The 20927-nt window shown below is 31.8% G+C and overlaps 1 protein-coding gene across 2 annotated transcripts in view; it reads right to left on the minus strand.

The window, feature by feature from the left end:
- The window catches only part of CSMD3 (CUB and Sushi multiple domains 3), a 538229-nt gene that overhangs the window by 286031 nt on the left and 231271 nt on the right, over nt 1-20927 (minus strand). For both annotated transcript variants that reach the window (XM_085221591.1, XM_085221590.1), the window contains exons 9-10: nt 19076-19163; nt 8696-8820 (exon numbers count right to left, since the gene is read on the minus strand). In XM_085221591.1, the coding sequence (XP_085077717.1) occupies nt 8696-8820; nt 19076-19163 (213 nt within the window). The remainder of the gene's footprint in view (nt 1-8695; nt 8821-19075; nt 19164-20927) is intronic.

Raw genomic sequence — 20927 nt, forward strand, 5'->3', positions numbered from 1 at the left:
TTGATAATATTTTACATTACAGTTCTTCTATAGAGACTATACACTGAAGTTTTACCAGCAAACAGGTCCAAAATGTATCAATTTTCTGAGATTCAAAAGGTGATACGAAAGTTATTATGTTTTTAATGGGTCATTTTGTTTGCTGTGCTTTTCTGGCCACTAACTTTTACAAACTTTTTTTTTTTTTTTTTTAATGTCTCACTTTTGCTGATAAATCCTAATTGGATGTGCGTGTTCCCTGTGAAAACAGCAAATAATAATTTGGGTTTTTTGTTTTTATTTTCCTTTTTTTTTTTAATAAAAAGTTCAGGTTTTGTGCAGTTAACTAGCTTTTTGTTTTGTTACTTATAAAAATATAGCTCTTTAAATATGACAATTGCTGCTATTCAGAAATTATTTATGGATACTATGAGGACTGCTCTGAAAGTAATGCCTCCTATTTTATTATATTGGCTCACAACATCAGTGTTGCTGATATAGCTGTAGGGGTTGAACCTTCCTACCAATATTCTGTTATATTTTGTTGCTGTCTGACAAACAACAGCAGAGAAGCAGTCTGACAAAGCAGCATCTGACATAGGAGTGTATATGAAGTAAAAATGTGTCATTGAAGCCTTCCATGCAGCAAAAATGGCAGCCACTGCTATTTCATTCATCAACATTTGCTGGATATTAATCTCTGCTGCCATACCATCAATATTCATCTCTGACATCGTGTGATAACACAATAGAATGGGAGGCATTACTTTTGAAGCAGCCCTCATAATAGCATTAACACTTTAGTTCTGCTAATATGTAGGTCTTACATGATCCTATTGAGATCTTATGGGCATTTGCAAATATTTTTAATAACCCAATTCCTATCTTTCTTATTTCCAATCTATGTAAATGTAAGTTGAGGATATAAACCAGAGCTCCTAGGTAGTAAGCACTGTCCATACTGTTTAGCGAAAAATTGTGTTCCAGTCTGGCTGCAAACATCATTAAACTTAAACGAATGTCTTTTTGAAGTTTTACATGTATGTGTACAGATGTATTCTCACTCACTGATGGACTATTACTTTGATGTATATCTCCTCATGGAAGTATTACAAAACCATTCAAATTGTACTTTAGATATTCCAATTTAAAACATATTCTTGAACTGATGCTACAATATGAGAATGTTTTAATTTTTGAACTTAGTACACCCTTTACAAGTTTCATTTCTCTGTTTGGCTAACATTACTGAGATACGGCATAAGTATGTCAACATGCAGGAAGCAGTGGGTACAGATTTTTTTTTTCAAATACTTTTCTCCAGTCTTGTTTAAGCTCTTAATTCTCAAAATACAATACACAAAATAACAGCACTGAGCCTTTGGCTGCCAGTGCTTTAAAGTAAATTCAAAACATGAAGGTTTTAAAGATTTTTTCCTGGATTGTCTCTGTAAGTAGCAATTACATCTATTTACAATTACTTATCACTCAATTTAAGAACAGGAACATTTTTCATATTGTATTCTATTACTTAAGACACTGCATGCTACTTAAGCTACTTGAATGTAAACCTTTACTTGAAATTCTTTGGCATTATGATATAGCAGATTTCCTTAACTTCAGAAATCTGCAGTACATAACAGCAGGAATATCTAAGGGCAACACAATCACATCCATACTTAAGCTCTTGAAAATAGTGATTTTTTGATGATGGATTTGAAATAAAGCTATTGTCTCATGTCTGAAGAGTTTAATTTTACTGCCAATACAAACAATAGTATGTTCAATTTTCTGATGGCATTTCAGTTACATTAGTTCTGCATTAATGAGATTTTCTCTACATACCATGCACTGCAGTTTCAAATATCAAACTCAAAATCATGACTAATCAGAAAGTACAGGCTTTTATCACTGAAGATCTAAGAGCAGACTTCATTCTTCTCTTTTTGTCTAGGAAAAATGCAACTTATCTGTACTTTTATACTTCAGTATATCTTATTTGATCACTGTTTTGTTGCTGAAAGAAAATGCAGAACTCTGTACTTGTAGTTATTTCACATGAACTGTACCTATGATTTTAATGTGCAAGTAGAGAAAAATTTAAAGAAAAGAGGGAAAAAAAAGAGGGAATGTTAAGGGAAATAAAATGAAAAATAGCTTTGTTTAAAAGTCAGTATGTAATTTGTAGCTATTGCTAACATATAGCAAGTAATTAGCACAAGCAGTAATGTCTTGATACTTGATGAATCTTGGATGGAAATGGTAAAACCTTACTGTTTGCAGGTATGCTGGTGTCTGACCACATAGCTTGATGATCAGAACCCTAATCTTGACTTGAATTCCTGGCTTGAATTCCTCAGACTTCTCTCATCTCTATGGTCTCCTTCAACTACCTACTACCTGTTCCTTTTTTTTTCTTTTTTCTTTTCTTTTTTTTTTCTTTTTTGGCCTAATCTGACTGCTGTTAACAGATTTGCTCTGCTTTTCTCACGTAGTTATTGTATAACTATGTCACACTTTGCTCCCAAATTGTTTTCCCTTACAGAGAAACCCATTCATGATAATTCCTGGTATTTACTACGGACAGTAAATATCTCCTGAGATTCTTTAAATTCTAGACTTCTCTATGACCAATGTTTTACTGTCAAAAATTAAAAATAACTGAGTTTTCATGAGTTTTGTTCTGGGATTCTGGGCCAGGTTTCATCCACTACTGTCAATAGCACCATGCAAGGAAGAAAAAAAGTACACTTATTAGTTACTTATTACTCTTATTAGTACTTATTAATACACACTAACTCTCCATTTAACACAGAGCTGGGAGGGACTGAGTGTATATTAACAAAAACAGTTCTAAATACGAATGAGAGGCTGAAAAAACTGACATTAAAATAAGACACCGTTCAATAGAACAAGTATTAGATAAAACACAGAAGCAGATATAATCAATTCATAAATGCAATATAAGTAACAAGATACTACGCAACTCTTCACAGGTTACACAGAAGCAGTGACACAGAAACTTAACAATACTAGTAAAAAAAAAAACACTTTTATGAGAAGACAATTAACTGGACAATATGCATGGACTGATAGGCAGAAAAATGTGTGAAAATGAGAAAATGATTCCTCCTCTCTACAGAGCATTGGGAAAGTCTATTCTAAAACAGAGTTCGTTTTTAGAAATTGTATTTTAAGAAGGACATGGGCCCATTGCAAAAATGATGAAAAAGGCTGAAGGTCTATAAATATAACCTACAACAAAGAACTGACTGAACTGCTGTTGGTTATTTAAAGAAGAGAAGGTATTCTTGAAGTATGCAATAAATCATGGAAAAGAGAAGTGAACTAACACTTAGAGAGTTGTTTAAGTACAGCACAAGGGTTCACATCTGAATTAACAAAAAATCTTACACTTGCAAAGCTAATGAAGGACTGAAGTGCTCTAGAACTACCTAAAAACACTAGATAAGCATATTCTAGGTTTAAACATAGTTGTACTATGAAAGTAGATGCTGACTAGTTGACTACTTTCAGTCCTATTTGTCTGTAATGCATTATCTGCATATATATGTGTATGTGTATATATATATATGTATGTATGTATATATATGTATATGTATGTATGTATGTATGTTTATGTGTATATATATGTGTGTGTGTATGTATATATATAGTTATACATCACTTTTAAGAGGTCCTTACTGACAGTTATAGATATATAATGGGTAGAAGTCAAGTGGACGTGGTGAGGCTCTTTTCAGTGTAGCTCCATGACAGAACAAGGGCGAAAGGGCACAAACTGGAACACAGGAAGTTCCATATGAACACGAGCAAAAACTTTTACTTTAAAGATGACAGATCACTGAAACAAGCTGCATAGAGAATTTGTGGAGTCTCCTCTGGGCATATTCAAAACCCACCTGGACGTATTCCTATGTAGCCTACAATAGGGTAGGCTTTATCATGAGATTGGACTAGATCATCTCTAGGGATCCCTTCCAATCCCTCTGATTCTGTGATTTTGTTACCAAAGGAAGCCATCAGGGTTTCAGACACCACACAACTCTGACTTGGCCACCTGTGAGAGAATTTGCCTGCCAGCTGATGCCTACACATACACAGTCTGAGCAGCCCAAAACACCTCTCAGATACCCTCACGGCCTCACAAATCTTGAATTCAGAAGATACTACCACAAACACTGCCACTACCATTGCCACTGCCATTACTAGTGTGTTTCTAAAGGCAAGAGGTAACATTCATGATGCACATTCTGATGGCATATCCATGTTAATCAAAGTGATATTTATAACATTTGTTTATCAAATGACAAATGCTACTTAATAAGTTCATAAATTTAGTTTTATTACCAAAATGTTGTTAGTCAGTGAAATCATTGACTAAAATGGAATATGAAGGAAAAAAATTGTTCCAAAATTGCCAGAGCCCAATTTAAATGCAGGATGCTGTTTGTTTCTTGCTTTACTATTAATTCAAATTATTTTGTAGCATACCTATTAATGAGGTGATCACAATTGAAATGGTAAGTTTTTTCTCTCCTTTAGTTTTCTTTCACACAAAGAATTATTTAAAAGGCATTATTTCATTCTACATACTAGATGAGCTTTTCTAAAATACTGTACTTGTTGCAGAGCTTGTTGCTGACTTGCCAGAAGGCTTATGAAAGGCAGCTTTCATAAATGCTTCACAGAAACTGAGAAACAAGCAAGCAAAAAACAGGAGCAGCAGGCATGAAAATAAAAAGGCTAATCGACCAACTGTGAATAGATCTATCTGTTTCATTTCCTGAAACATAAATGAGAGGAAGAGATTTATCAAGTAGCAAGTACTTTCATAAACTAGATAATTGTCTCTGCTTAAGCAAGTTGGCTTAATAAGAATGGCATTACCCTGTAGGGGAATGCTGAATCCCATGACAGATAAATAAGTAGGGTCTCAATTCCAAAGTCTTTAAACTTTCTCTCCACAGTGAATCTACAGAGAAGTCAATGTAAGCAATCATGTTATAAAAACTACAGATGTTTTTGGGATTAGGATGCATTTATTCTGATAGGATGTAACTAACAGCACACATTTTCTTCTTTCAAATATCAGTCGCCAACTGTAATTGTGTGCAGAGTAAATGTTTGTTCCAAGATTCTCACATAATTTGAACATTTTTTAATATTTCGCAAGAAGTATGCAAGATTATTTTTTTACCCAGTGCCCTGTGATAACAGTATATTGTAAGTACCCTTGCAATTCCTATCTACAATATTTTCACCCAGTAAAATTCCCTTAGCTTACCAAAGCTATAAATGGCAGCAAAACATAATGTAAAGCTAGGGGAAAAAAAAAACAAACAACATTCTTGAAGTTTAAAATATTTTTCTGATAGGCTGATATTTCACTTTTTTTAATCATTGGTAAGAAACCCTAGCTAAAAATAGTTGAAGAATAACTGGCAAAAATCATGTGAAAATAAATTTGTTATATGAAACAATCATTGAGAAGACTGGGATTTTCTGTCATGCAAACACACTGACATGTTTAGAAGCAGCGAATTGAATGAAAAGGTATTTTGATGTTCTTGTTATTCTTCCCCATTATACAAGAGAATCAGGCATCTGCTGTAAAGGCAGCAAATTTTAAGCTAGCACAGATGAAAAGGTTAAAATATTGATCAAGTTTAAATATCACTTGAATGTACAAATATTGCATGCCTATGCGTAAAATTTTGATTCTTCCATGGTTAATAGGAAAAATCCTATTTGTGTTAGGTAGACCAAATAAGACATGCAAGACACCTTAAAGCTCGTGTATGACATCAACTGTACAGGTTATCTGCTGTCAAAAATACGAATACAAAATGACCAGTAGTTTAAATTTCCTTTGGCTAATTCTACCTCAGTAAGCATTTAACAATACTTTAGCAGAACAGTCCAGAAATGTGTAGTTCTTTTTGTCTTTCCAAAAATTGAAATATAGATTTTATTTAATCTTACTGAGTCTCTAATATCACAGGTTTTGGTTGTTTGTTTTTTTTTTTTTTTTGCCATTTTTTTAATCATCATTATTATTATTATTATTTTGGAAGTGATAGGATATAGAACACAAATGTTCTTGAATAGGATAAGATCATTTTTTAGCTCTGAATTTAGACATAAACATATTCTATCAGAAACACGAGAAATTGAAATAAGATTGTTTTTTTTGTTGTTTTTATAAAGGACACCAGTGTTTAGTGCTCCTACACACCAGAGGGATGAAGTATATGCTAAAATGTATCATGCGAAGTACAGTAGGTAAATGGTAAATATAGTTCTATTTGTGTTCTTTCCTACATAAAATGAAAAACAGTGCTATCTTCACAAGCTAAATACATAACAGTTCATATACTGTTATTATGTATAAACTATTAGCCTAGACTGACATTTTTACGAAGAATAATGGAACAAAAATGTTGTCCAGGAAGAAAACATTACAATTTATGTTTCTGCAAAAGTATGATCCAACAGTATAAAATTCTGATGTGAGAGAGTAAACTTTTATTTGGAAAAACAATCCTATGTAGTAGAAGTGGCCTCAACAGTGGAGTAAGAAAGGCTGTATTTCATCGCATGATATTTTTCATTCTTTTTCTCACCCAGTATGCCATATTCCTCTGTAGAATTTAGATAAACTTTAAATGCAAATAATCTAAGATCAATAATTATTAATTCATGCCTTGGTTGGCTGATGATTTGGAGCAAGTGGCAAATTATACTGCAACACATTCAAAACACCCCAGTGCTCCTTGAATGTTGCATGGATCTTGAAAAAATTCCAGCTGAAAAACAAGTGTCTCAGAAAGTGAAAGAACTTTGATTCTTAAAGAAAAAAAAAAAAAAAAGTAGCGAGTTATTTCTCATCTGCTGCTTATATTAATTCTCCAGGTTCCTGCAACACAAAGCCATATTTTCCTCTGGTTCTACATTTTAAATTCTTTTCTAAGTATGTTGTCTGTAAATCACAGTGAGACAAACATCTTCATTTTCTGCCATGTTTCCTAAACAGGTCCCCTAACTGCTGAGCTGAGGGCTAAGAAAAATAATAAAACATATTAAAAAGGACAGAAAGGGAAAGAATCATTGTGACAGTACCACAATCTAATCTGTTTGTAACAAAATCTATCCGCAATATCTAGCATAATTTTATAGTTTCCTCATAGTTTCTTTGAGAAGTCAAAATGTTTACATTTAAATAGACTTCTAGAGCAGCATTTTCCTGAAAATTAGTCTTTAGACTAAAAGATGTTGATGATCTTTTGTTTTAGAAGTGATGTATCAGTTTTCATTCTCAAAGCCTTGCATTTCTTCTGCAGAAATAATTTATTCCAGTTCTCACTTTCATTAATATGTTCCTATGCCAGTTCCAGCTGGTATAATATGATAACTCCTAAAGAGAGTTAATCTTTCATTTTTGGCAGGCAGTTACACTCTGTTATTCATATGCCCTGAGAGAACAAATTATGAGGATTTATGTTGTCAAGTCAAATGCATCTAATAGAACCGGAAACTTCCTGTTTAGAACAGTATAGTAATATAATAACTAATATTCACATTATTGAAAAATAAATCATAACTGTGGTGTTGTGTTTTATGTATGTGTGTGTGTGTGCATAATAACATTTATATATGTAACTGAAAACCATTGCTGTAACATTCAAATAAAAAACAACACTTCAAGTAGCACTTTCAATTACATTTTAAAAAATAACAGGTGAAATATTTAATACCACTTGTGCCCTTGTTATCTGCAAAGCTGAATCAGTTCTCAAGACAATTTCTTGCATAAAATAACATCTATACACAGTGATCTTATTTGTTTGCCCAAATGGCTTGTAAACAAATATGCAAATTCAACAAGCAGATGCACACATAATTTTGTACACACTTGATATTTATCCTACTTATGCAAAAATATTTCAAAATGTTTACTGTATGCTCTGTGCATAAAACCTAAAGAACACATAATTATTAAACTAGAAAAACATTATACTTCATTTTTAGTATATCTAAGAGTGTAATTAAAACCTCTTGTTAATCAAAAGAACAAAATTACAGCACACTGAAGTTAGTTAAAACAGCAACTAATGACACTCCATCACATTTTATATTTGACAAACTATAATATCTATAACATCTGTCTGTTTTTTCTCCATATGGCTTGGCATCAATTTCTAGTATCTTTCTGAATATTGGTCTTCTGCGTTTTAAGGTGGAATTAACAAGTTCTATGAAGTCAGTGAGCTTAAAGAAGTTAATCAGTGTCCTCTTTGTTATCAGTTACGAGTTCTAGTTATAAATAACGGTTTTAGATATTTAATCAACACGTATTCATCAGTTTCGCATACAAACAGAAGTGTTTTTTTTTTTTTTTTTCAGAACTGCTAGCTTCCAACATAATCATTACTTTATTTTTCTTTCTAGTTTCACTTCAAACTCTGGACATATTCAAACCCCTCCTGGATGCATTCCTGTGCAGCAAATTGGAGGGAACCTGCTTAATCAGGGTGGCTGGGCTAAATGATCTCCAGAGATCCCTTACAACTCCTACAATTCTGTGATTATACTCTTCAAGTTCTTACAAAATATCATTTAATAGGTTTGGCTATCAAGCAGTTGATAAACCTGAAATGAACAAATTGCTAAAAGGATCAAAATTCCTCTTTACCTTTACACACAGGTCTATGATCACTCCATGCAGCAAAAACTTCAGCTATCCTCTGACAGGTGATGCTTTTTGAGCCTTGTAACACATAATCTTCATCACAAGAGAATTTTACTGTTGCTCCCAAGCTAAAATCAAGCGGTGACATGGAAAGAAGATGCATTTTTTAAAAATAGTTATTAGTCAATTTTTGCACCCTTTTACATATATAACACTTTTAACAATATTAATGTAAACCACTAAGTATTACTTTTCTTCTTGATATTAAGAGGCTGCAACTATGCAACCTTCAGCCCTCTTTTGTTTGCCTTGTCCAGAGCTGGTTTACTTTTTTTTTAACATTTTCCTGGAGATCAGGTGACCCAGAAGTTAGTCAGGCCTAACTTCTGACTTCTGCATAGTAAAAATCTGACAAATCTGAGCATTCTATAAGAAACTGGATCCAAGAGTTGGACTTGGTGATCTTTGTTGGTCTCTTCCAGCTCAGGATTTTCCATTATTCTATGAAAGAGCAGTCACTTATGTTAATCAAAGCTAGAAACCTGCAAGAAAGATTGTGATTAGCAAATCACCAAAAATGTCAACCACATGGCTGAGAAAGAAAATCCCACTATAAACATTATACACTTCCTGGCTAAGAACTTGAGATACAGGTGACCTGTTGTCACTTCTGCTTCTACTGGAGAAAGATTGGTGCATTTCAATTTAGAACCCAGAGAGATATTGGAAGGATTACAATATCAAATAAAAGGCTTTCTCAAATATCATTGATGTGGTATATTATTAATAAGACTTTTTCATATTAATTTTGACTAGGAATGTATTACTGTAAAAATTCTAGTAATAGCTGATTTTTTTTTTTTCTAGTAGATTAAGATTTTAGTTAAGCTAAAATCAGTTAAGCTTTTAGTTAAGCTAACAGTAAAATCTTGTCTCCACATACATGATATGTTTTACTCTTCCCAGTAACAAGAATGTGAATACCACAACCACTAGACAATGAAAGCTAAAAGGCAAATATGCATTTCTCAAAGTCATGGTAGGAAATAATTCTAAAAATCTTCCTCGGTGTAGCTGTGACTATTTATGAAGTGATGGGCAGGCTTGAAAAGATTTTGAATTTTTTCCATATGGAGCGGACATTTGGTGATGCAAATTTGGCACAGCACAGAAATAAAAACAGGGAAAAAAAATGTTTGGCTTGTTTGTTTGCTTGGTTAGTTTTTATCTCTGTTTTCTGAGGTAATGATTTTTTTTTTTTTTCAGTTGAGGAAAGTTAAAAAACTTGTAAATGTGTATTATTGAGATAATTCTTCTTGCTGTAAAATATCATGGTTGTTTCAATTCCCAGTTACAGCTGGAAACAGAAAATATATCAGGCCTTATTCTGACATCAGTATCTTACATTAGCTAATTTCAGCTTACTGTTTTTTTACTGGTTTGTCTGCCACAGTAGTAAGCTATATATAAAACTTAAGACTATGGATAACTGATCACATCATACAGGTTCTAAGAATGCACATTTTTCTATTCTCATTTGCTAAATTATCAGCACTATGCATTTAAATTTAATGGTGTTTTATTATTCACCCTATTCCTCATGTAAGCCTGATGAAGAGGAATTATACATTTGCAATGTGTTACCTTATGTTTCTGCCCAAAATTCTGAAATACCCTTCTTTGTTTTCCAATTAAGGAATAAGCCCAAAATACTAAATCAAAGATACTACTGAAGAAATTTTAATAAGAGTCAAGTGAACTCAGAATTAATATTTTGAATATCTGATGTATTGTGATAATGCAAATTATAATAAAGTACATTTTGCAAGTGGATTTTGGAGCTGTCATCATTTTCAGCATCCTCACAGTGATTAATATTAAAGACTTATGTTTTCATATTTAAAATGAAACTTTATAGAAAAATAAATCTTACATAATTGCTAAATTCCACACTAACTGTGTAAAGGTGTTTCCTTATGTGCATAAGCACATAACTAAGACTAGCATTTTATAATCAGAAATACAATAGAACATAGTATCTTGAGAAGGCTTACAAAAACAGTATATTATAAACGTGAAGAAAAAGAAAATATTTTCCTAATTATTCATATATTTAGATGGCTCAGTATTAACAACTACTCCCTTTATAGCTAGCACAAATCACATGACTAAAGGTATTTCACAGTCTAGGCAGAGTTACCATGGGACAAGAGTTTGAAGAACAGCTCACTTAAAGTTTTTTGGGGGTTCTGGTTGATGTCAAGTTATGATGCCAGCAATGTGTCTGGCAGCCTAAAGGGCAGACCTCAGGCCCAGCATTGCTAGATGGTTGAGAGAATGGATTGTTCTGCTCTGCATTGGTGCCCTAATTTGATCTCATAAGGTACTGAGTTCCTTTTTGCTCAAAGCAATTCTAAATATCATTAGTCTATGCAAGGTCTGGGAAAGAAGACCCCAGGTTTTCATGATTTTGCTTCTTTTTCTGTTTGTTTTTTCTTATATACAGGTAGTTTTGGGCTGCAAAAATAACTTCAATTTTGATCCAGTTGACAAGCAAAAAATGAAAGAGACTGAGCACATATTCCAGAGGTTAACTTGATAGGTAAGAAGATTGATACTAAAACAAACAAGAATTTAAATTTAAGGGAGTTAGAATAGTTTTCTTACTTTGTTTGAAAAGGAGTGATGTCCAGCACAGTCTGTTGTGCTAATGAAGTCTGGGGAGAGCCTGAGATTTTCAGAGACATAGCTTATAAATAATGGATACATTAATGATTTTTTAATCACCTAAAGAGACATCTCAGAAAAGGAGGACTTATAGCAGACCAACTCTACAAGCTATTCAAATAAAGTTCTTTGCAAAGAATCAGAATAGTAAAATGCATGAAATTGTTTGTAGAAAAAGGGGACAACAAAGAGTTGCAGTGAGGTAAATGTCATGTAATGTCCCTTGCAAGGTACAACTGGGAAGCTTCTATATGATACTAATGAGTAAAAAGAGACATAAGGCAAATCAAAGAGATGGAAGAAATTTCAAAATTATGAAATGGAAATATTATATTATCTTTAAAATATATATTCAGCTACTCCAGTAGCTATAGAGTTAGGAAGTCTTGTAAAGTAGAAATTGGGAAAATAAGAATAAATTTCTCAAATTCAGATTTTTCACCAGAAAGTGTCTGCTGAGGAAAGCAAAGCTGAAGCAATCAGATAATCTTTCATTCTTTCCTTTTGAAAGTAAAATAACATCTGAAAAAAATAACATGGAAATATATTAACTTCAAATAATCATGGACTGATTTCAAAAGAAAACACTAAGGAGTTCAATCTGTTTTGTAAATGGAAATTCATTTCCATTTACTGAAGATATCAAAACTGTAAGCAGCGGTAAAAGGCAGTTATTTCAAAGGGTGGAAATTGTAATGAAGCTGAGCTTTTTAACCGCAAAAATGTGAATAACATTCAGATTATCCAGTCCACTTCACTTGTCCAAATCAATTTTTATATTAAACGGATATTTGATAATACACGACTGTAAACATGCTGGAGTTATAAACTCATTTAAATAAGAAAATTTAGAAAGCTGATGATGCATGTGCCACATCAGTGAGATCTAGTAAGGGCAGTTAGATGGAAAGATGATAAAATAATGGACTAAGGAAGAAAATAAAGAATCAGAGACAAGCTCTATGACAAACTGACTCAAAAAAAAAAAAAATTAAAAAAATAAAATAAAATGAATGTTTCCAGTCTGAAAAGTCAAGAGAAGAACAAGAAAGAAATCCTACAAGAAATTTACACTCAGTGTATAATCATTCTGGTCTTGCAACAGGCTAAGAATGGCATACATAAAGGCACATGGACTGCTGCAAGATTGTCAAGGAAATTCCAAGTAATTGAATATCTCAGGAAGCCCAGAAAAGCCTAGGAAATGTTAACATTTATGAATGTTTTTCTTACATTATCTACCCATGCATTCTTTCAAAAAATGGAAGAAATCATTCAATCATTAGAAGTTGTCTGATAGGAGAAATTATTCTTGTTTCTTCTAATGATATTTTTTTCCAAAACTTTTCATTCCTTGCATGCAATAATTCAGTTCAAAATCTATCCTTATCTAACAAGAATTTGATAATTGAATTTGGCATTGCAGGAGAGTCAAGTGTCACTTCCCTCAAAGATGCAGTAGATGAGGTGCATACAACTCACATCCAAAAAGGACATCTAGATATTAAGAGGTAATTATTAGCACTAAGGTAAAATGACATACAGGTAAGTTTACAACTACGCTCTTCAGATTTATTTCTCTCTAAAGAGAAGATGGTTGTAGGCCTTTGAACTATAGTGAAAGGTTGAGGGAACTAGATTAGTGTGACAAAGAGGAAGATAAGTTAGCAGATAATAAAAGGTCATAATTACCTGAAGAATATTTACAAAGATGAATAAGCCAAACTTATCGTATTGTGGCAGAAAATACATAACGGTAGGTTTAGGAGATTCAAGTTTTACATTACAAGAGACTTCATAACTTCATACAAGGAAGGCATGCAAAAATGTACAGATTACCTATTGTTGGAACTTCTCAGGACTGGCTAAACAAAGCCACAGCTGAGCTGGCTAAGTCTTAACATTAGGAAGGAGGATGGAGTAGATGAGCTCTTCAGGACCCATATAATTAATGACTATCTGATTTACTCAAGATGTTTCAAGATGTTTAATTCATTTTTAACTGTCTTAAATTTAAAAAAAAAAAAAAAAAAAAAAAAAAGAGTGCTTGACCTGTGTCTCTCAACAACTTTATCTGAAAGTTTATATTTGTTATAGGACAAAAATAATTGACAGTAAAAAAAATGGATATATTTCTCATTAGAATTAAAAATAAATAAATAAATAAGAAATCTGTATGAATTTAAGAAAATACTTCAATCTCATATCTATTTTATGAAATCTCCTCCTTCTGCACCAAAGTTGGAAATCCTCTATAGAGAACACAATATAAATTCAGTAAAGAAAATCTCTGATGAAGCAATTTAAATTATTATTGAAAAGGAATCAATTATGCAAGGAATCAAACTTCAAGCTGTAGAAGGAAATGATTCTTAGTTTTGAATTTACATGTATGTTACATTGAATTTTACATGTAAATTTTGTACTGGATATTTGGGATAGATTAATTAAAAGGATACTATGTAGTTTGAAATTTTGTACTGAATGTAATAGTTCTGAATTCCTATGTTGTAGTTCCATTCCAATTCTGTGGAATCAATAGAAATCAATAGAAAATTCATGTGTACATTTCAGTGTTCAAAAAGGTAACCTACATGTTTTACATGGTTTTTTTTGTCATATTACCCTATACTTTCCAAATCTGGAACACCTTTCTGCCTAAAGAAAATTAAAAAACAACAGCCCAGAAACAGCTAAAACGTCATCTCTTGAAGTTTGTTGCAATCAAATAATTGATATTACAATAAATTTTAATACTAACATACGTGAATAATCAGTATTGCAGTGAACATATAATTTTCTCCATCTGATGTAAAAGAAACTGAGGCTATACACAAGATTTCACAACCACATAGTGAATCAAATTTTCTTGCACTAATAACTTTCTACACATCACTGATCAGTAATTATCACCTACTGATATAATCTAACAGTCTGTTTGAGTCACAGTAAGAAAGCTCAGCTAAGCTACACCACATGTCCAAGGTCAAAAGCATATATAAATATTTACTGTATATCAGCTGATACAGTATTTCAAAATATGACAACAGGATATTAGGATTCCAAGATATAATATCACACAATCTAAATATTTTAAACTTCTGGTAAGCAAATAACAGTTATTCCTTAGCATATGCTGAAAAACCAAGGTGAAGACTAAATTTCAACTGCAGAGGAAACTGATGCCTCCCAAAACTCTGGAGACCATTCAAAATTCTGCTACAGCAGTTCTTTAGTTGTCAACTTTTCCCACAAAGTTTACATTTATCAGAAGCAGTTGCTTGACACAGGAAACAGATGGCTGCTAGCAAATGAAACATGCTATTCCACTTTAAGCTAGCCTTGCATCTCACACTGAATGCTCTGAGTTTTGTTAAAGTTTCAGGATGTTTGTAGTTTCAAAGTCTAGATATTCATCTTGTATATATGCAGAGAAGAGCATGCGATTCAGAGAAGCTTTACGGAAAATTAAGAGTAAAACTGATCATTAATGTGGTTACAATTCAAAATCATTCTTCCAAAGAAAAGAATTGTAATGTAACTTATAACATTCAATAAAAGCAGAAATTAGTTGTTTATATTGTAATTCAAGTAATTACTATCATAATTAATTGCTTAGAATGTTAGACTAAGATACAGATAGTTAGTTTTCACTCTGCTTCACATCTCTTAAGTGACCTCAGTTAAATCATTTAGTGAAAACTCTTAGGAACACTTAGATGCTCAAAGAAATACACCATGGTACCTAGTGGCATTTAAACAAAAATGTCTAGAACCTAATTAATATGAGATGAAATTTGTTTGTTTGGGTTTATTATCTGACTGATACATAACTGTGGGGACGTGGTGGTAAGAATGTTATAATGATGACAAATGGCTCTGCATAATCAGATCTTACTCAGTAGAACATGTAGGCTGCATTTCAGCAGAAACTTAAGTGTGTTCCCTCACATATGCCTGCTCACAGATTAATATTTTTTGTTTGTATTAATCTTTTGACATAAAACACTAAATAAACTAAGTGGACCCCAACAAGAACTGCCTTGAATATAAACTTTATATACTTCTCTGTTTCAATAGAATCTGTGTTTTTAAGATCACATTAGCATCTTGGTGACTGTCTTAACTGTTTGCTGCTCTGTCAGGATTCAAATTTGATCTGAATCTCATTTCTAAACACCTAATTGGACTACATAAAAGACATGGAAGGTTAGAGATAGGTTCAGTCATTAATTTAATGAAGACAGAACCCTAAGATACTGTAAGACAAATATATTTGCTTTGTAATAATATACTGCTCAACTGCAATTCAGTCTGGCTATGTTTATTCCACTCCAAACAAACAAAAAGGCTTCAAAAACCTAGCAGTTAAAACAAACAAAGAAACAAACAAACAAATAGCATCAAAAACAACCACCAAGACCAAGAGAAAACTATTTATCATATTAAAACTTTTTTTTTTTAATATTTTCCATATTAGTATTGATAATGGGAAATATGTTTATTTTACTGAATAACAGGTTACATTCATACTGGTAACAACATACATTCTGGGCTGTTTCTGACAACTACACCCAGAAGAGACAGAGCATTAAGGAGATGCTTAGCTAGATTTGCATTTGTTTCCTGAAGACTAACCTAACCAAATCATTTTTATATTTGGAGAAATTGAACTACAGAAATTCAAATTTCCAGAGGAAAAGATTTAGTTCCAGGACATATAAAATATAAAATTGAGGTGACAGTGAAGACAATGAGGAGCTTATGCTTTCAGAAGCTATTATTGCTCTGCAATCTAACTTGCTAGAAAGAATCATAAAGTACCAAGTCTGCCTTTAAAGTTAACAATATTTTCGACTGTTCCTGAAATCTCCATTAAACAGAAAGATAATCAATTCAGTATTAGTTTGATTTTTTAAAATATTTTCTAACTTCTTTCTAAGAAGGTTGGATTCATAGTAATGTCACAAAGTGATCAAATTAGGGATTAATAATTCCAATAATTTTTGGTATGATCTTTAATTTAAGGTAAGAAATATCTTCTCCATCAATAAATATTCCTGCCCGCCAGTACTAAAAGACCACAATTATTATATCTTCTAATTATTTCATTTTGAAAACAACACTTTTTTTTTTTTTTAACCATTTTAATGTCATGAAATGGATCAAATTCAGTTTAAAATTCTACTTTTTTATTCTTTTTCTTTTTTTTTTTTTTTTTTATAACTTCCAGTGTATGTTGAGTGTATAAGCTAATTTATCTTTTGTATATACATTTGAAATACCCCAGGCTTTTGATGTTGTTTTCTATTATGGTGAAATGGGATTTATCCTTCTGTTATACATGTAAGCATTAAGTAGCACATTCACTGAAGTTCATAGAAAAGCCTACATTCCATCACAGATACTGTGGGGACAGTATAAATAATAATAATAATAATAATAATCACACATTTATATAATTTGATATCAGAAAAAATAATCCTTCAGAAAATATTTTGATTTGAGTATATATTGCACATGTTATATACATATTATTTTATTTACACATGATTTGAATGCTTTCTCCTTGCACTTGAACTTCCCTAGGTTGGCCTAGCCTTCCTACCAGGTGCTCAATCACTGTTTCAAGCCATGACTTAGCATTTGATCTACACCTTTAGGAGAGAGATTATCATTTTGTCATCAACTTTCCTCCTAAGTGCTGTCCTCACAAAAGTATAATTACAGTAACCATGCTGGTAAGTCTTTTGCAGACACAAAATTGGAAAGGACTTCCAGATTCAATGTTAAAGTCTGTATCAAAATGTATCTCTGATGTCAAAATATGAAATACTGATCTAAGTAATGATTCCAGAAAGGATAACAATTAAGAAATACAATTCATTCAATTCATTTATCTTTATTTCTCTGAAAATATTGAGAAATCATTTTTTGTCAGATAATGTCAGAAATGACATTCCATGTAAAATTACTTACAATGCTTTTTTTCTTTTTTTTTTCTTTTTTTTTTCTTTTTTTTTTTCCCTCAGAAACAGAAAAAAAGAGACCATAATAACTAACTCAGAGAAGATAATAACTAACTGCCAGCTAACACATTTACTGGGAATGTCACTGTCAATCTTATATTCAGATTGATTGCAGGGAGAAAAGTCACAACAAAACAAACAAAAAAAATGTACAAGAAGTTATGTTAAAGTAATATGATTTTGTCAAACTTTTGCATTTTTCCCAGGTTAAGTCTTGCTATCTTCAGTTGTTATGAAGTGTGCTGTGTAATACAGAACATAACTATATGTAATGATAAAAATTAATTTAAAAATTATAAATTTCCTTCCTACCTATTTCCTTTCCTCTTTCCTCACTTTGCTGTTTTGATAAGATTTGTAAAAATGATGAAAGTGCTGAATTAGCATATGGCATAAAGCAAGAATATAGCATAGGATTCATTCTCTCAGTACAGTCCAAAATTTGGATATATATCAAGTATATAACACACATCTTTAATTCATTTTATTATCTCATAAAATTAATATTCCACAATCAAATCAAAACAAAACCAAATCAAGTAGCAGGCAACCAAGAAATTCAAGTAAAGATTAAAGTTAATCCAGAACATTTTCAAGAAGTGCTTATATTTGTGTCAATTTGCTCATAAATTCACTCACTGAGGAAAGAAAAAACATAGAAATTATTTTGAATGAGTAATCCAAACTTTTTTTTTCTCAGAATGTAAGGAATTTGAATGATAGATGAGAACTGAGTAAACTAGGCTAAAGCTTTTTGTTAAAATATTATCTCAAATACATATATGACATAAATCACTAGCAAGATATGACTCTTTGATTCTTTGGAATCATTCTAGAAATGTTTTATAAAGCCAGCAAAGAATGAAATTTAAATCATTTGCTAGAAAAAAAATACAGTTTCATAGCACAGTTCCTTCCCCCCCCCCCCCCCTTTTTCATTCTTTATATAGCAGTATTCACAACTGTTTTGATATCAATTTTTTTTTAAAAAAGCTAGTCTACATTAGGAGTGTTGAAATATTATGAAAACTACTATGAAAATACACCTACATACATCAAACCAAAACATGCTGTAAAAAACACAGTATTTTCCATTAGATTATAAAGAATATTTCTAAAATAATATCTGAAACATCATTTGTGAGTCTTCATTATGTTTTGTTGTAATGTTTTTGTTTTTTTTTTCTATGTGTGTATTTTTTGCATTGAATTTTGCTTATTTTCCTTTTTAATAGATCCTCCTCTCCTTTATAAAAACCTTCAGTTACACTTCTATGGTCAGTATTTATAGATCTAACACAGTATTTACATGAGGAAATTATTTTAAATTACCTTCAATCAGTTGGTTTTGTTTTTTTTTTTTCTTTTTTGCAGATCAGAGATGTACATTCTCTGATACACAGCCATGTGTAAGTACAGAACATATTTCATCTCCGCATATTAACCAAAGTTTATATTGCCATATGTAATTTTATAGAGTTGTATTTCAGTTTTTGCTAAGAAGTTCAATTTTGAAAAAGCATGTCAAGAGCAGTGGTAAGTTTTGAACACATACATTTTTCAAGTGATTTTCAGCAAGTTCAGTAATAGACAAATTATACAAAGACAGGTAGGTTTTATATTTTACCTAAAGTCTGAGCCTATCCGTTTTCCATTTTCTGGTTCTCCGGGATCTGGACACAAATTGGATGCCTGTTTAATACCTCCCTCATTTACTGCAAAACAAAACAAAACAAAACAAACAAACAAACAAAATAATACTGATTTTAGGAAATAGAGTTTTAAGCAATTAACAAATATGTAAAAGTGTATTATCTATGGTTTTGGTCATTTAAAACACATTTTCTATAGAGTACGATCATCTGCATAATTTCTAGTTTCCACACATAATATTTCTCTCTATAATAAATAATGCATGTATTTCTGCATATTAAGAAAAAAAATGTAACCTTTCTATTACTTGTACTCTTCTGCTAATTTGTTTGCTTGTATTATTACTAAACCTACATGGAAATATTATGATTATTTTTTTACAAACATTTACATTTAAAGGACCATTCTCAAAGTTGCAATATTTTACTCTGAACATAATCTAACAAATTTCATCTCTGCTAACATTTGACTTTTTCTCCTTGAATTGTAGTAAAACGTGAATGGGTGGTTCATGCTGAGAGAAAAGTCCTATATCCCCAATACATAGTGGTCTGAGGATAAGCTCAAAATGCCGGTTTGACTGGCATATTTTATCTTATAATAAAATAAAATCTATCTTCAGAGAGAAATTTCCTGTGAATCTTTCAGTCAGTATATTTTTCCAGAACTTTGTAAGCATCAATTTTAGCCTTTGGCTTATTTCCCTTTTTTTTTTTTTTAAACTTGTCCCCTTAATTGCTTTGTTACCTGTGAGGAAGGCAAAGAACAAATGAAAATATGTCAAGTTACTACTCTTCTCCACTGAGAAAAACTGCCAAACTCAGTCTTTGCCAACTGGAACCAGACTACTGCCCCATCAGATTTATCAAATTGGTTCTAATAGCAAACAAATGTAATCCCTTCATCGCTATGGTCAGGGCATTTTAGATTAGGAGAGCACTTCCTCAGAGAACATTCATCTTAGAGGGTTTCCTCCCCCGGTATTTTAGGTGTGATAAAAGGATATTCTCTACAGAAAACCAAGTTACTACCACTGTTGAATAAATATATCTCTGACAATTACAGTGTCATAAACTGCATTCCACAAAGCCAGTTAGGAAGAAATTAATAGACAAGCAGTGAACTGTCTTTGAAATACCTGGATATATTTACAGATCCAAAGCCTATATCAAGACCTGAGAAATTCAGAATCATCCTTAGTGGTCACTATAAATGAACAAAACCTTAAAACCTTAAGTAGAAATGATTCACTCAGCCACTTTCCACAATTCAGGAAGGTAAATGAATTATGCTTGGCGATAGGGAAAAAGATGCCTTCTTAGTTTTGTGACTGTCAGTTAAATTCTCTGACATTAAATTCTCTGACACTAAACAGCTATATTTAAAAAAATATATAGCTGTAAACTCATCCATGATGCTGGACAATAATACCAAGGAAGGTTTTAAAAAAGTCATTTTGGGACAGCATCGTATCACACAAAATTCTTTACTGTGAACAAAATAAACATAAAATATCATTATATCATTTTTCATGTTTTAATATTTCAAGTAATCATTTTACTTTTGTATGCTACATTTACCCTTCACAGGTAACAGTGAATATTCATGGTTTTTTTTGTTGTTGTTTTGGTTCATTTTTCTGCTGTAAAATCCAACTTTCTCTCTCTCTCTCTCTTTCTATCTCTCTATTGCTGTAAAGAGCAATAGCAAAAGATGTATTATATTCTGCAATTTTTACAAAAAATGGAAACTTGAGAAATCATGGTGGTCTTTGACATCTTTTGTAAGAAAGTTCCTTTCTTAAAAATACACTGTGAAACCGATTT

Source organism: Meleagris gallopavo, chromosome 3 (assembly GCF_905368555.1).
Source record: "Meleagris gallopavo chromosome 3, MGAL_WU_HG_1.1, whole genome shotgun sequence".
Taxonomy (NCBI): Eukaryota; Metazoa; Chordata; class Aves; order Galliformes; family Phasianidae; genus Meleagris; species Meleagris gallopavo.